Source organism: Trichomycterus rosablanca, chromosome 19, assembly GCF_030014385.1.
Source record: "Trichomycterus rosablanca isolate fTriRos1 chromosome 19, fTriRos1.hap1, whole genome shotgun sequence".
Lineage (NCBI taxonomy): Eukaryota > Metazoa > Chordata > Actinopteri > Siluriformes > Trichomycteridae > Trichomycterus > Trichomycterus rosablanca.
In genome coordinates, this window is record NC_086006.1 from 3,529,719 (window position 1) to 3,547,789 (window position 18,071).

Below are 18,071 nucleotides of genomic sequence, written 5' to 3' on the forward strand. Positions count from 1 at the left end.
CATAGCTCATTTCTTGACTTTAAACATGTTCAAAATATTTTAAAGATTGTAAAATCATGAGTCTTTTCACAAGCAACATCAAAGCCTTGGTGAATTGAAGATGATTTATTAAGAAAATAGAGCCAAAATTAAACAATGCTGGAGAAATAAGTGATTATCTTTTATTGAAGGTTTCAAACTATGAAAAGATACTGGTTCCACCCTTTCTCTTAAAACTAGAACCTACTGACAGTAAGAGGATAGGTTAAGTTACTGTATGTGGTAATTAACCATAGAGCCTAACTATATAAAACATAAAGTAATTAAATAGATAATTATCTGTCTAAGCAATAACACAATGTAATGAATTGCTTATCATTTATTTTACTACCTGCTTCATTCTGGTTAGGGTTGCAGTGGGCTTCCAGTTCTTTTAAGGATGACACACATTCTTACACAATCACTTAGTTAAAAACAGCCAATTCATTTGCATATTTTGGGAAGTGGAAACGCACCAACCTTCTCACAGACAGTAACCAGGGATGAAGATCAAACCTGGGTTTTGAAGACCCACATTAAAGCACAGCACCTACTCTACAAGCTTGTAAACATTTTGTATAATATATGCAGCCTACGCTGTATGTCCCATGTAGTGCATCATATTAGTTTGCACAAATCTGTTGATTAAATATTTGCACGGTGTATAAACAATCACTGATACTTGATACTTTAGTGAAGACAGACAGGTGACACGACATTTGTCTCTTTAGTGGAATACACAGCTAGGAATACATACCATATATATTTATATACACACACACACACACTAGATTTAGAAAATATTCAGACCCCTTGACTCTCACTTTATTGTGTTGTGGATTTGATTTTTAATGGATATAATTGCCATCTTTATTTAACAATCTACAAATAATGACGTGAAAATATGTTTAAAGATTTTTTTTTTTTTTTTTTTTTTTTTTTTTTTTTTTTACAAAATGATGTTAATAATAATAATAATTAATTCTAACTTTTATTCTCAAGCATATTCATTATTAATATTTCCATTTATTCAATACTTTGTTGAAGCTCCTTTGGGAGCAATTACACCTGCAAATCTTTTAGTATATGATAAGCATAACTGGATTTGGGCAGTTTTTCCCATTCTTCATGGCAGATCCTCTCAAGCACAATCTAACCAGAAGGCGAGCATCTGTGAATTCTCAGATGTCCAGTGGGGTTTAAGTCTGGGTTCTGGCTAGGCCACTCAATTAGAGTTTTAGAGAGACATTTAGAGACTTTCCTTATCCGTATGCTTTTGGTCATAGTCACGTTGAAAGGTGAACTATCACCTGGAGGAGGTGTTGTTTAAGGTTTTCTTTTAGGATGTTTGTATTCATTTCTCCCTCAATTGCTACCAGTCTCCCTGTACCTGCTGCTGAAAAGATCCCCAAAGTGTGATTTTCTCACCATCACGTTTCACCTTATAGATGTTGTTATCCAGATGGTGTTATCCAGGTGATATACCATCTGTTTTGCCCAAACAGGTCAATTTTCATGTCATCAGATCCTTTTTTTTTTTTCATCAAGTGGATGGTCATGTACCTTTTACTCAACACTGGCTTCCATCCTGCCTCTGTTCCATAAAGGCCTGATTGATGAAGTGCTGTAAAAAAGGTTGTCTGTCCAACAGGTTCTCCCATTTGTGCACAGGAGATCTTTTTAAGTAACCAACTATTGGGTTCTTTCTTACCTCCCTGATTGAGGTCTTCAAGCCTGGGTATGTTAAAAACTGTGTTGTAGCTTCTTTCTTTTTAAATGATTGAAGCCACAGTAATCCTGAGAACACTCAAAGCCTTAGATATTGTTTTTATATTCTTGCCACAGAGATCCAGAAATAGTTCTCAGCACTTGTGTTTGTGGTTTGGTTTTTCTCAGTAGTGTAAACTGTCCATATCAATGATGCTTAAAGCAACAAGGATGGACCTGACCACAGTTTGGAGTGCCATAGCAACTTTAGTGTTTAAGAGATTATTTTGACTTGATTGATTGAAAGATTGCACTTGTGAAGATACAAATCTGCAGTTTTATCCAGTCAAAATAAAATGCACAACACAAAGATTTGCAAACAGTCAAGTGTTCTACATACTTTCTGGATCTTTAATTAATGGGCAGTTGTGGGTAAACAGGGTTAATTTGTTTAATCACATTCTGACTGTATGAAGGATGTCTAATGTCTAATATGTAAATTTATTCAGAGAAATTAAAAACCTTTCCCAAAATGCTTCTGGAAACCCTACACTTAGTGCTTCGTTCAACCTCCCTGTATCAATATAATACACAGAGTCTATCATATAATGCCTGATGAGATTGGAGAATAAAAAGCAAGGAATCTGAGAGCACTATATACGCCATGTCTTCAGATCTGCGGGTTTGCTGGGTCATCTCTTGTGTACGCCTTACATTAGCTTAACCCACAGGCTTATCAAATTGTCTACAAATAAATTTACTTCAGTTAAATGACAGGTGGGAGATTAAGCTAATTAACCACAAATGTGTTTTCATGCCACTTTTTACACATTTTTACCAAGCGTTCCAATAACTTAAGAGCTGACTGTGTTATACAGGCTAAAACACAGTCTGGTTAATATCAAAAGATTTGGCTACTTCAGAGATAATTTATGAATCAGCAGTAAAAGCGCAGGATTCTCAGCTTGATTTAATAGTGCTCCTACCTCCCTTCCATCCCCATCCGACACCACCTCACCACCTCAGTGACGTCACGTTTGTCCTCTCCAGACCTGCAAATGCATTATCTGACCTTCCTGTAGATGTCCGTTGTATATCTAGTCTCTCCAGTTACATCACCTCAAGGGTAAAGTGCACAATAACAAACATGCCGTGTATGAGAATGTAACTTATTGTCTGTAGACGCCGTTGTTCTACCTGCTGGCCTTCATAACTCTGCTTGTTTTTCATCGTCCATCTATAAAAGTGTATGAGTCATGCAGGATCCAGCACTGCAATTTCTGCTTCTCGTCCTAAATTTAGCCGTGTGTTGACCTGTGCACTGGTATTTTTAGAGCTATGTAGGCATGTGAGTTTGGGTGTGAGTAGCCTTTAGCTTTGAACGTTGGACATGTTTTATGATTTTATGATTTCAGGATACACAAAAAATGACACTGGAAGTTTGACTCATATCCATAACATGCAAATGTTAATGATAGTTACATCAACCTCCTAAGTTGCTGTGAACTGTTATTAACATTATTAATAAGTAATATTTAGTCATATTGGTTTGTATTGTGTACAATTCAATCTTGCACTGTTTTGAGCACCACCGTTTTACCATCGCTTCATCACACTCAGGGTCACGGTGGGTCCCCTTCACTGGGAGAAAGGCAGGAAACACACTGGACAGATCATCAGTCTATCACAGGGCAAACACATACACACCCATAACTAGGGAAACGTTACTATCTCCAATTAACTGTGGGAGGAAACCAGAGCACCAGGAGGAAATCCACACAGACACAGAACAAGAACCCGGAACGCTCCACCTGGGAATCGAACCCAGGACCTTCTTGCTGTGAGGTGACAGTGCTACCCACTGAGCCACTGTTCTACCCTTCAGGGGAAATTTCCCTTGGTCAGCTTTCCATGTATAATTGTAAACATTTATTATTTTAAACAGTAATACATTTCAATTTATTTGGTCAGCTGTATTTGAAAGATGCTCTTTAAGTGAGCATTTCTTGTATTTGATGTTGACTGATTGACACAATGCATACTAATAAACTTTATCTTAAAGTATGCCACAATCCTTTGTATTGTAATTGTATATAAATGGTAAAAAGCACAAAAGTCAGAGCACTGTTATAGTTGCACCTGTATGGTTAGCATAAAGGAATCACATTTAAATCACCAGGCTGTGTTCTTACTTTTTTCTACATCTTGATACGTTTGAGACGCTCACCAAACTCGGATCTCTGCCAGGCGTCCACACAGACATGATTGCCCATGTCTGAGGAAGGGGGGTGGCTGATGCCCTGCGATTGATTGGCTCCCTCTTAGTGTTTCCCAGTGGAACCGGGTGTGCTGTGACCCTGACCAGGATAAAGCGGTTGATGAGAATAATATAAATGAAAATTATATTGAAACATAACTGAGTCACTCAGTTGTCATTAGTAGTGGCTTACAATGAGAGCTGTTGTAGGCAGTTGTAGCCAGTTGTAGCCTAGCGGTTAAGGTACTGGACTAGTAAGCAGAAGGTCGCTGATTCAAGCCCCACCATTGACAGTTTGCCACTGTTGGGCCCTTGAGTGCCAAAAATGTAAATGAGAGGTTTGTTGTTTTATCGTTGTTGCAATTATGTTACATAACCCATGCTTACCATAACCTGAACGTGTTTTAGTGAAAATAAAGTCTCATCATACAAAATATCACCTTGTTGTACTCTTAGGCCACATATCTCCTCATTTTTGCTGTGGTGTAAACAGCAGTTTTTAAATACAAATTTTAAATCCTAGTTAGAAATAATCTGATCTTGGATTGCTAACCATGCTAAACTGGTTCTCTATGCTCCCATGTTACCAGAGCTCTCTACCCTGGATGGTCCTTAACTAAAGAAGCCGTTGCTGCAGGATGAAAACATGGCTGCACCCATTAATGCAACGCCAGGACCTCACAGCTTCAAATACTTCACCCGGGAGTCTCTGGCTAACATCGAGAAACGCATCGCTGAGGAGAAAGCCAAGCCTCCACCCAAGCCAGACAGCAGCTACCGCGACGATGACGATGAAAACAAGCCCAAACACAACAGTGACCTGGAGGCGGGCAAAAGCCTGCCCTTCATATACGGCGACATTCCTCCTGGAATGGCGGCGACACCACTGGAGGACCTTGACCCTTTTTACATAAATAGGAAGGTAAGTGATCGTGTTTCTGTTTGCTCCTCGTCTCTGTAGGTCCTTCATTCCTCCCAGCAGAGGAGGCTGTTCGGATTGGGTTTTGTTTCCCAGTCAGTTTGATACGCAGGAAGTGATGCTGACCTTGGGTAGATAAGTGTAGAGTATCTTACAGCCGTGGAAGAAGAAAGCTTTTCTTGTTGCTTCATACTTTATTATAAAATAGTTTTTTTCTGTATTATTCCATGATGAATTTACTGTCCCACCACTAAACCAATCTGGTTTTTATTGTAAGAAAAATGTATTACTGTTTATAATCAGGATTTTAATGTTAAAAGCCAGACGAGTGTTGTTTTCTTAACCCCTGGTCTGTCCAAAACCATACTGAGGTCAGTAGTGTCAGTTGTGTATCATGCTGGGTACTTAAACCATGCAGTGTTTGTTGCAATCCTCAAGCTTATTAAACTTGTGTTGTGTCAGTTGTGTATCATCCGCATAGCAATGAAGGCTAGTATTAAATAGACAATTGACAGAACAGAATATATGGCAACATATATAGAATTCATATATATGAATCGAGCCTTGTGGGACACCAAGCATTACTTTTGTACACAGAGAATTTTTGTTCTTACATGTACAGAGTAATAGCAGTGAGTTTTTTTTTTGTTAGACTATTTTTGCTGGTTTGTGTTGTTGGTGGTAATTTTTTAAAATCGAAAATGAAATTGCTGTCATGATTCTGAAAGATAAAACGATGACTTTTGCTGCATGGTTTATATCTCTGAGCAAACGCATGCATACTGTTACAGCAAATAATGCAACCCGGTAATTACAATGCTTTTGATTTAAATATTTATGAACGTACTCCTGCGATAGAGTGATGCTTCATCAAGGGGTAAATTATTTTGGAAACCCAGTGTTTCCCTGTGAAACCGGACCCACCACCACTCTGACCAGGATAAAGCAGTTAAAGAAAATGAAACAAAATGAAGTGAACCACAGACTGTATAAAATCTAACAGTTTCACTATGACCTTTTTATTCTAGCACAGTAGATGGTGCAGTTAGTACTACAGAGTGCTGGGGGAGGGGGTACAGTAGGGGGAGGGGGGCATTGCCTATTTGCATATAATATATGTTCATTAATAATGCATTTTTACAACTGTAAGTAGGTGAATAAATATTCTGGAGACATTACTGTAGGTTTCAGGACATTACAAACACTCATTTATGTATTTATTATTTAACTTCTAATTTCTAAAGTTTATTTATCTTTTTGACTATAGCAGTATAACAGGGTGGTTATAAAAACTAGGGCTGGTAAGGGCAAGAACTAAAACAATAGCTGGGTCATAGCAAACACTCCCACCCATGTAAAGAGCCTTTTCTATGTATAAGTGAGGTATATTTTAGTAATGTACAGTTTTAATAATAGATATAAACTGTGAATGTTTTGAAGTGTGTGATGTGAGGCTGGGTATGTGAGTGAGATGTGGAGGTGGGTTTGTGTGTAGTTATGTAGTGTGGGTGTGTTATGTATAGATGTGTTTGTGTAGTGTTGTGTGTGTAGTATGTGTGTTTGTGTAGTGTTGTGTGTGTAGTATGTGTGTTTGTGTAGTGTAGATGTGTTATGTGTGTGAAGTTGGGGTGTGTGTGTTGTGTGTATTCTGTGTGATGTTTGTGTAGTGTAGATGTGTTATGTGTGTATAGTTGGGGTGTGTGTGTGTTGTGTGGTTGTGTGATGTGTGTGTAGTTGGGGTGTATGTGTGTTGTGTGTATTCTGTGTGATGTTTGTGTAGTGTAGATGTGTTATGTGCGTGTAGTTGGGGTGTATGTGTTGTGTGTTCTGTGTAAGGTGTGTGTAGTTGTTATGTGTGTGTTGTGTGTGTATTCTGTGTGATTTGTGTGTAGTTGTTATGTGTGTGTTGTGTGTATTCTGTGTGATGTGTGTGTAGTTGTTATGTGTGTGTTGTGTGTGTATTCTGTGTGATTTGTGTGTAGTTGGGGTGTGTGTGTGTGTGTGTTCTGTGTGATGTGTGTGTAGTTGTTATGTGTGTGTTGTGTGTGTATTCTGTGTGATTTGTGTGTAGTTGTTATGTGTGTGTTGTGTGTGTTCTGTGTGATGTGTGTGTAGTTGGGGTGTGTTGTGTGTGTATTCTGTGTGATTTGTGTGTAGTTGGGGTGTGTGTGTGTTGTGTGTATTCTGTGTGATGTTTGTGTAGTGTAGATGTGTTATGTGTGTGTAGTTGGGGCATGTTTGTGTAGTGTGGTTGTGTGATTTGTGTGTAGTTGGGATGTGTGTGTATTCTGTGTGATGTGTGTGTAGTTGGGGTGTGTGTGTGTTGTATGTATTCTGTGTGATGTTTGTGTAATGTAGATGTGTTATGTGTGTGTAGTTGGGGTGTGTTTGTGTTGTGTGATGTGTGTGTAGTTAGCATGTGTGTGTTGTGTGTGTAGTTAGGATGTGTGTGTTGTGTGTGTAGTTAGGATGTGTGTGTTGTGTGTGTAGTCTGTGTGAGGTGTGTAGTTTTGCTTGTGTAGTCTGTGTGAGGTGTGTGTGTGTGTTGGTGTGTGTGTGTTTCATTCCCTGTCATCAGATAGTAACATATTATAAAAAATAATAATAAAACAACAGTAATCGTCTCTCACACCTGAAGTTGCTTAGCGATTATTTATGAACATAATAAGTGAAAGGACGAAAGAAGAGAAAGTGGAACAGAAACGTTCACGTCGTCGTTGCCTCTCAGTGCTGCGCCGCTGCTCCGTTCATGCTTAGCTGTAGTAAATTCACGTCTACCGTAGTTCTAATGACCTTCTGCGTTCTCACAGATTGTTGTGTTGTTGTGTGTTTTCAGGTGTGTGGTTTTGTCCTGTCGTCCTGTGTTTAAGAGATGTGGAACGGTGCTAAGTGCACAGATGAAGCTTTAGTAGAACTTCCACTGCCAGTTATGCTAAATAATGCATAGACTTGTGTTTGTGCATTTGTGTGGGTTTTAATGTTCTCCTGCTCTCGCTCTCTCTCTCTCTCTCTCTCTCTCGATCTATCTGTGCATCGGTCTCTCATACTCTATCATACTCTCATGTTGTTGTTGTGCAACTGCTTCTTTTACTGCACAGCAATACATCTGCAGGAATACAAGGGAACCAGAACCAGCTGCATGTTTGTCTTCTTTCACGTGTAATAATTTAATACTCAATATCATTTAAGGTAAAATTGGACCTGTGTGGCCATTCTGGGATTTCAATTATCTTTACAGCTGCTCCTTTTCTGTGGCTGAATAATTAGAACAGTTTTTGGAACAGTTCACTTTTTGTGAAATTGGTGTGGGCTTCCTATTTGCTATGCTATTGAATTATCTGTGCCCAGATACATAGGGCATCTTCATAATAAGAAAGTCTAGAAAGCTCTGTACGGTTCTCAGTAAACAACCTATAGATTTTTACTTGGAGCTATTTGGAGTCATTTCTAATCAGTTTTACATTCGAATGACACAAAGATTATTCGAGTTATTTGGCTCCACTGAACAGATGAATGTTGGGAGAGGGTGAGGCATTCGAACCCAACATCACTGTACCTACTGTTAGACATGATGGTGGTAGTATTATTAGAGATGAGATATTTTGCTTTAACTGGAGCTAGTGCATGGCAGAAAATGAAATGAATGAAAAACCTCTACCTTTACCAAAGTGAAAAAAGAGAAAGTTAACTTTTAAATTTATCTCCTGACAACAAATAGCTCTGAGTCTTTGTCTATAATGCTTGATGTGATTGGTGAATACAGAGCTCCACTTTTGTAGACTCACTTTAACCCTCAGGTTTTATTAGGGTTCAGGTCAGGGACTGGGATGAACAAGGTGAAAGATTTATTTATTTAGTCTGTAATAGTCAGACTTTTTCGGGTGGATTTAGATGGATGTTTTGGAACATGGTCCTGCCAGGTTTACCAAACTGGCCGAGGCAGAGAGATGTTTGTTTATAGTCTCCTGTTACTTTATTAAATTATCCATCAATAATAAGGTTAAACTAGAAGTAATGAGTGGCCTCTCATTTGGGTGATTCTTTGGAATTCCTAAATGCTTACATGGATTCGAAAAGTAAAATATAATAAGGAACAATCACTCAAGTTTTTATTAGAACACCTTTACATTACATTTACATTTTCAGCAGACGCTTTAAACGACTTACAGTACTGTGACAGTATATATTGTTCAAGCAATTGAAGGTTAAGGGCCTTGCTCAAGGACCCAACAGTGGCAACCTGTCAAAGGTGGGGCTTGAACAAGCAACCTTTCAATTACCTTTTCAATTACTAGGCCGGCACCGTAACCTTATACAGTGTGATATCAAGTGAATTTAATAAAAGAAAACCGTTTATGCATTACTGAGTAATGAATGACTTGATTTCTTAAGCATTTAGGTATTCAACAATAAAATAACTCGATGCTCATGGCTGGCTCATGGTTGGTTCTAATCTGAGTTCATATCGGTCACCCAGTGATTTAGAATCACAGATGATTGCAGGTGATTATTGGAGTGGTCATTATCTGTGTCTATTGTTGTAGTAGTAGGAAGCTTCCATTGTGTTGTGTTTGGTCCGTCCTGAGCTGAGTGTGCGGTGGTGAAACCCGACTCCCGGCTCTTTTCACGTTGAGTGCAGTGCAGGAATTGTGGCCAGCAGCTTTTACCGCCTCTTAGAGACAGACCCATTACACTCAGTGTCAGCAACAATTAGAGCTTCAGGATGGCCGGCTGCAGGAGCAGCTGATCTAACCGCAGCCTCTGATCACAGTGCTGATGAGCCGAGCGTTCATGCAGGGATCGCTCGGCAGTTTGGTTGTGGTGGTGTGTGTGTGGGGGGGTGGATGTGGCCATAAGGTGGATGAATAGAGGGAGGGGAGGGGAGGGGACAGACTGTATTTCATCTTGGCGTTGGCTCAGGCTCTGGCGATTGCACCACTTTGTCGTCCTCGATGACGCAGCGTATTTTAACCAGACTGGATCTGGCTGCTATGAGTGTGAGAACACGGTGTTATATAAGCACAGGAAGATGGCCACATGTTTCTAGTGCTTTCCTGGTTATGAAGACGCCCTTCACCATGTGTCACTTTCACACGCCTTTCCTCTCTTTTGCCTCATTTTGTTTTGTATTGTAAATATTAATTACAATAAATAAAGATGTTTTTACCTCCACATTTGGCACTAATTTACTCCTTTGTGAGGAGCATGATCTTTTAAACAATGAATGGAATACTGTATATATTTTGACTGATTCATTTTTATTTGGGGAAGTTTAAACCTAAGGGTACAATTACTGAATTACTACTAAAAGATGCAGTGCAATGCACATCAGTGTTATTTATAACAAGTAGAAATCCTTGTTTGATTTCCAGTCGTATGAGTCTGATACACAGTGCTCAGTGGCAGTGGTTGTATTAAAAAGCAGAATAACTTTCATTTAGAGAAATTGACATTAAGAATAACAATAAAACAATACCCTTTTAACAATATTTATTTACTCCAGTTGAATTGCTTTGACAGTATTTATCCACCATTCACTCTGTTGTCTTTTAATACTTGCTATTGCTCTTAAAAATAAATTGCACACACTTCATCCAAATGTTCGAATAGTTTAGTGTGTTTTTTGCTTGTGTTGTTAACTCTTAATAGAGTTTTAATAACAATTATTTTAGTTTTTCTGGTGTCATGTCTTTATGTAACATTTCATATAACATTTCGGCTGATGTTAAATGAATACAGAATAAATTTTAAGATTTAGTCTCTCACTCATTTCAGATAATTAAAACTTAGCTTTAAAAGCACTATTTTTAGAAAGTTATAGTAAACAGTATTGAACATTATTGTTCAAACGAGCATTTAAAATACCATTTTAGTTGCCTACATGACTCCATACCGATACACAAAGGCTCGCTCAACCCTTCTTACATCAGCATTGCAACTGCTACAGATACTGATAGATGGAAAAATATCTTCTTAACTCACGTTCCCTTTGAAAAATGGACGTTTCATGTCCCCCTTTTTTGCCAACCATAATCAGCTTCAAACTGTAAAATGTTTCCCCATTATGCTGTTGTGGGTTTATGATCAATGATGCGACATGCTCGTCATTAAAGAATCTTATCATACATATCATATAATCTGACACAAGGTACAAACAATGTCACACATTGTGTCATAAAAATCAGACAAGACATTTGAATGATCTCATCTCAAACCTGACTTAAGTGCCCTTAGATTAGAGACTAAATGTAGCATTTAATAATGCCTTGTTGGCTTATACTAATTATAAATCGTAAGGCAGTGCTCGTAAAAGGCTTTTGAGGCAGCAACGTGTCTCAGCATTGCCAAACTACCAATAGTTGACTGCTACAATAACATTCAGTAACCCCAAAAGTCTAAATTCAATACAGAATTTCATGACTTCAATATTAGAGTGATAATATAATGAAGATTATTTTCTGATGAGCAGGACTACAGGATGTTTTACACAATAAAGGATGTGTGTACTCACTACACTGAAACCCAATATCTAAAGATGAAATGGTAAATTAGCGTGCATTTCGTGTGTTATGGGCTTGAGTGGTCTACTGTTCGTAATCGACAGCGTATAATGTGCAAAATGCTACAGTGCATTAGCACAGATATGACAAAATATGATTTCTACAAGATCTTGTTGCTAAGTTTCAACTAAAATGTTTACCTCCAGTTTGAGTTAATAAGGACGATGAAGTGCTGCTGCAGAACTGATATAATTTAGTTCAATAGGAGCCTAGACTGTTTTAAAGAGGCAGGTCATGTTAAAAACATTATAATAATACTATTATTGTTCGTGCCATCCATCAGTCAGCCTTCGTAGCACAGTTAGTAACGTTGGAGAAGAGATGGTTTCACAGGGTGCACCGCCACCGAGCAGACCGTGGAGATATACAGGAGCTAATGCTAACCACTATCTCCAGTTCTTAAAATAAATCCACGAGCTCAGCCCAGTTCTGCCCTCACATAGCTGCCAGATGGAAGGATCTCAGCAGGCAGCATCGTATGTCATCGTTTGATACGGACATGGCTGATCGCCTTCCTGCCTCTAAGTACGCAGCGTTTGTAGCGCCTCGGCTACACCCATAGTTCACATTTAGTTTTTATATCGATCGCATTTTTAGCTATGTTTATTCTCTCTTTCTCATTCTCTCTTTCTTTAGCTTGCTTATTGTTTATCTTTTGCTATTCCACCCCCCATTCTCTGTCTCAGATTCTCTCTACCTCTAGCTTTGTGTGTCTCTTGAACGTTTCTCTGAGATGAGTGCAGGCTTGCTGGACCACTGGAGTACTTTAATGATGCAACCCTCCCAACGTTTCCTGAAACGCTTTACGCCGTCCTCAGTGCTGACAAAACTCCAGATCGTTCTTAAAATCTCAAGACTTTCCATGTTTAAAAAATAGAAATTCAGTAGAGGTAGTACCAGCAGTAGAGAAAATAGTAGCTGTAAAATCACAAATACATTATTTACACTCTAAAACAATAAAAATTAAAATGTGCACACTGCATAAGTAACTGTACTTGTGTATTTATGAATATTAAATACTGGATATGTGTGGAAATGCTGCATAGTCTGCATAGTGTGTGAACCGTAGTGTGTGTGGGGACAGCTGTTAGCTTAGTGGTTAAGGTACTAGTCTAGTAATCAAAAGGTTGCCGGTTAAAGCCTCACCACCGCCACGGTGCCAGTGTTGGGCACCTGAATTGCTTGATATGTATTAACTGTAAATCGCATTGCTAAATGCCATCAATGTAAATGTGTGTGTGTGTTCAAAGTCTTTTCAGTCCTGTGGTGTGTTCTTTGACTGCAGCATCAATTCAATAATCTTAATCTAGAATGTTAGGAATGTGAAGTTCAGAGCTAATATGTGATTGTAAATAATATGGCATCTGCTCTTCTGTGTAGTACATAAGGAGGAAGCATTTGTGTAGGTGGTGCTGCGTATTACACCAGGCATCTATTGATGTATAAAGCAGGTGCTGCAGTCCAGCCTAATGGCCTGTATGCATGAGCTGTTTTTATTCCCCGTCCCGCCCATTCTTTTCTTCTACTCGGCACTCTTCACTCTGGTATATAATATCTCGGCAGTCTGCTGCGTCTTATAGCCCTGCCTATCTGATTCACTCTGATTCTTTAATGTGATTTAATTCTGTCGGTTGCTCCGAGTCTGCTGTCTTTCCCTCTGCAGGACTCTCTCACTAACCTCTATCCAGTTTTCTTCCTCCACCATTCCTGTCCTCGCCTAGCCTCTGCATTCCTCCCACTCCTGTTGTCTTTCTCATCCTTCTTTTACTGTTCACATTTCCTTAGTTCTCTTTATTCACAGATCCTTTATTACCAGATTGTGTCTCTCACACACAGACCCAATGCTTTGGTATTAAGGATGCAATTTTTGTTGATTATTTTTAACCAATGGAGACTAGTTCAGGTGAACTCAGTGGTAGAACTAGCAGAACTGACGCATGCACACTAAGGATGGATGAGGGTGAGTCTCAATTTAGCAGACTGAGCTGTCAGGCTATCGCTTCTGTATGAAGAGATCAGTATCTCCGCTGTTAATTCAAATTAGCTGTTGGAAGTTAAATGGAATTACATTTTTTAACCAACAGTATTTGTCATATATACATGTATACAGTACAATAAAATGCATTTTCTGCATATCCCAGCTATGTACGGCACCCCTGGAGCAGACAGGGTTAAGGGCCCAACAGTAGAGTCTGGATTTGAACAATCTTCCGATTGATAACCCAAAGCTCTACCCACTAGGCTACACTGCCCCTGTTTACCTGAACAACGACTTGTTTATTGTTAGTTAGTGTTTAATTGGTTTTATCATTAACATCCCTATTAGGTCAGCATTAAATACATTCTCAAGATTTACATATCCACTTTATTTCTCACTCTTTATGTACCTGAAATGTAATGCTGGGCCAAGAGTCCTAACAGACGGTCTTAATTTTCATCTTTATACCAAATGGAGGACATATATTAAAATAAACAGTGTACTCGTGCTTATAATATAATAAACTGGTAGCTCACATATGTTTTTTACAAACAAATAGGATTTAAGCATCTATAATGGGACGGGTCGCAGGTTGCACCTCGCCAGTCAGGTGGCAGGTGTCGCCCCGTACCCGTGTGAACAGGGAGGATGAGCCCAATATGCAGAATTCTTACTCAAAAAAAATATAAAAGAGTGCCTACATCTACAGAAACAAAAGATACCAGCCTCACAGAGCTGCTGATGCCACTAAGGCATCATGCTCTCCAACACATTAGCGCTGATGAGATGCACAGACTGATTAAAAAGACGCTTTATCTGCAGCTCCATTCCGTCTGACAGTCATTAGTGGCAAGACAGATGGGCATGATTCTGTAATCTGAGCCCAGTGTCTGATCTCATAACAGTTGGACCCTTTGCAGCATCATCACATTCTCAACAATGTATTTAACTTAACCAAGCCTGTTAAAATTAGATATGTTAATAAATAACCGGTTAACTGACATCGGACAAAGACGTCATTGTCCTGCTAATGAGGTCAGTTAAAAATCTCATTTAAATTCATTTCCAACAGCTGACACTTCATTCTCATTGAACTGAGACTCTGTGCTATATAGTACAGCCGTGGAGAGAGCTACAGTTCGAACCCCAACAGGAAACTTTCACTACTGTTATAGTATGTAAATCATGGAAATATCACAGACTACAGTTACATACATGAAAGCAGTTTAGCATCAGTACGGAATTCATCGCAAACTTTGCACATATGGATCCGTGTATACAAAAATGATGTGGATATTTTGCAAGATGCCACAGTATAAAGCTAAAACCCCTGATAACTGATAACTACACTAATGTTGTTCAGGAACAGCTTTAATATCCCGATCTCTGTCATCTCTATTGTTTGAACAGAGCAAGTATAGTCAGCGCTAGTGACTTTGTGTAAACCATTATAACGTTGAACTAGTCACGATTTTTATGTTCATGTTACCATTACGCATTACTGTCACTTCAACTGTTAACGTTTTTTTTATTGAATGAAAGTACAAAGACTTGTTTATATAAAAGCCTGGGATGTGTTTTATACTTTGATGAGATTCTATAAGCTTGTCAGTTACCGGTTAACCATCAGCCAATGGCAGTGTGTTATAGGTTAAAATAAATCAATAAAATGTGCGTAGTATGCCAAATACCTAGCAAAATTTGCATCCCTAATCAAAAGACATAAATTAACCCAAACCAGTTGTTTAATAGTATACCAAATACATACACTACCATGGTGTCATTGCACATAATGAGCACTTTAAGATGCACCTAAATTGCTGTAGACGTGCTAGCTGTCTTGTCTACAGGTACATAAAGAGAGGTTTTAAAATCACTTTATTTAATATGCTTAATTAATCCAATGCTTACATTATTAAAGTATTTATTAAATTGTGATTATATATCAGTAATGTTAGCACAGATGAATAAATCTCACTATTGGGTAAAACAAAGTGAAGCTTTAATGTCAGAGGTTTCATTTACTAGTAACTACAGGATTAATCAGATACAGATCTTACACAATAAGTGCACATGTTTAGCCTAGTTCCTGCAGATCATACCTCCCTGTTATTTATAAATGGGTCCATATGAACTTATGTCTTTTTGACATCTTGACAGATTTAATCTGAAGAAACTGACATCATTTCCTTGCAGTTCTAGTCATTTGTGTGGTCATTACCCTCCCAGCACACCATTATTTCCAAGAGTGATGTGAAAGTCCTCTTGACCTTTGTATGACTGTAGGACATGTCCTGACCTCTCATCCTAAATTGTCCTTCATTAAGAATCTATTTGTCTTGTTTACAGAAGCAATTTCTTTTCCTGACACCTGGCACATTTTGTTTGTTTTTGGAATTTCCTAAATTTGTCTGGCTAATTTTACAATCTGGCCTTATTATTTTTATATCTTAATTTTTTTAAATCTTTTTTAGTTGCTAAAAAAACCTCTGTGCTAATTTTTTTAGTTTAATGCGACTATGTGGGGAACAACCTGGATTTGTGCACATGTTCAGTATCGGCTGTAAACTAATACTGGATCTTTTTTCCTTTTTATTTATTTTCTAATAAAAGCTTTAGAAACCAGTCTGACCAGTTCTTAATGGGTAAACATCCTCGTCCCCTCTGTTGAACCTTGTTCGCATTAACTGTTTAAACATGGTGGCCTGATTTAAGCTAATCGAAAGTGCCACACATCCATCAGTCTTTACTTACATGCATAAATATTTACTAAATTAAACATTTCTGACCAGATTATTTAATTTGCTTGTGGGAGTAAATTAATCACAAGTGAATTAGGCACGTTAGTGTTGTAGTGCAGAGGGTTTGGTTCATTTCCTGTAGTAATAAAAATTAGGGCCAAAATTAAAAGCCATTACTGATTATAAATTAGTTAGACAGCCCTGATGCGAGTTTACATTTATAGTGTTTTTATTTTATTTAGCTACTAACAGACTGAAGCATTATTGCACTAATTAAAACAGGGATGTAATGAGTATTTCTGAGTAGATTTATGAATTTTAGCAACACCACTCCACAACTTTGAGTCAGTCACATTATCAGTAGCATTCCTAATACACCAAGCTTTTAAAAGCAGGACATTGTCCAGTACAATACCAATTTAAGTTGCTTATTTTGGCCACTTTTTGGACGAGCTACCGTGTTTAGTTTGCATGTGAATTTGTGATTTTTACTAATTCAGTTCAGAAACATGATATTTATTTTTTATTTAATAAACCTTTTTTGCAAATGAATATATCGTGATAAACACAACACTCTCCAGAACCTTTCAGGTGTTTGTAAGGAGTATCTTTAACTTTAATGGTGCCCAGATTTGTAAGTTGTTCATGTCATAGGCATTAATTTACTCTTGCACCGGGACAGACCCTGGTTTAAAATTTTATACTGGTTTTAATTTAGATTTGGCTTAATTTCACTGTCTAGCAGTCCAGTTTGGTTAAGTTTAAGCCCAGAGAATCAGTTACATTTCTGGATGTTGTTGACATTTGGCTTACAGTGCAGATGTAACTTGTATTTGTGACTTCAGCAACAAACAGTGTGATTCGACAATGGTTTATTAAAAATGACCCAAATCTTTTGACTGTTTTATGTAGTGTAAAGGGTAAATTAAAAAAATTAAAGTCCTTGTAAGTAGAGATGTTCTTACTTTTGCTAGTTTGCCGACACATTTCTTAGCAAAGTGGTAATGCTTTACTATTTTTTGCTTAAATATTCTGCTAGCACACCAGTGCCGAGATTCTGAACACCTCGGTTCGAATCTCGGCTCTGCTACCAGTCGGCTGGGCACCATCTAGCGGGCACAACTGACAGTAAATAATTGGCCATTGTGTCTGCTGGGTGGGATGACTGGACTAAGTGGGTGGGGTCTTTAAACGCTGTGTAAGTACCCTTGTTAGCAGATAAAGGCGCCTGTGTGCAGAAAATATACCCTCCTCGAATGCAATCAGAGATCCTCAGCAGTGGAAGACAGATTGACTACGCTAAATCAGGAGAAAAAGGGAAGAAAATGCATAAATAAATAGAAAAAAATTAGGACTAAGCTTTCTCTGGTTGTATATGTAAATATTTGTATTTTGTTTTTAAATATTGATTTCATTAATGTATCAACTGTATTTTACAGCTGTATTTACTCTATAAAACAGTGATGATGAAACTGTGTAAAGATGTGAAACTAACCTTCTCCTCTCTCTGTTTTTCTCTTTCTGTGTTTGTGTGTCCTGTAACACCCCTCACCCCTCATCCCTGTTTTTGTCGTTGCAGACGTTTATAGTGGTAAACAAAGGGAAAACAATCTTCCGCTTCAGTGCCACACCTTCCATGTACATTATAAGTCCTTTTAATCTTCTTAGGCGAATAGCTATTAAAATTTTGATACACTCATATCCTTTTCAAGCTGTTTTTTTAACATATGATTGTTGGTTAAATGTGCTGTGTGTTTTTAAATCTCTCTGGCACTCTCACCCAAAGCTCAAGTGTAATAACAGTGTTGATAACACAACACAGCCTGGCAGCATTAGTGATGATGATGATGCATTTTAATGATTACTAACTAGCAGCAGTGAGTCAGTCGCT

The 18,071-nt window shown here is 38.1% G+C and overlaps 1 protein-coding gene across 1 annotated transcript in view; it reads left to right on the forward strand.

Annotated features, from left to right (window-relative positions):
- Window positions 1-18,071, forward strand: part of scn8aa (sodium channel, voltage gated, type VIII, alpha subunit a) — an 88,477-nt gene that overhangs the window by 11,384 nt on the left and 59,022 nt on the right. The window contains exons 4-5 of the mRNA XM_063014881.1: window positions 4,573-4,904; window positions 17,760-17,878. Coding sequence (XP_062870951.1) covers window positions 4,629-4,904; window positions 17,760-17,878 — 395 coding nt within the window. The 5' untranslated portion in view covers window positions 4,573-4,628. The remainder of the gene's footprint in view (window positions 1-4,572; window positions 4,905-17,759; window positions 17,879-18,071) is intronic.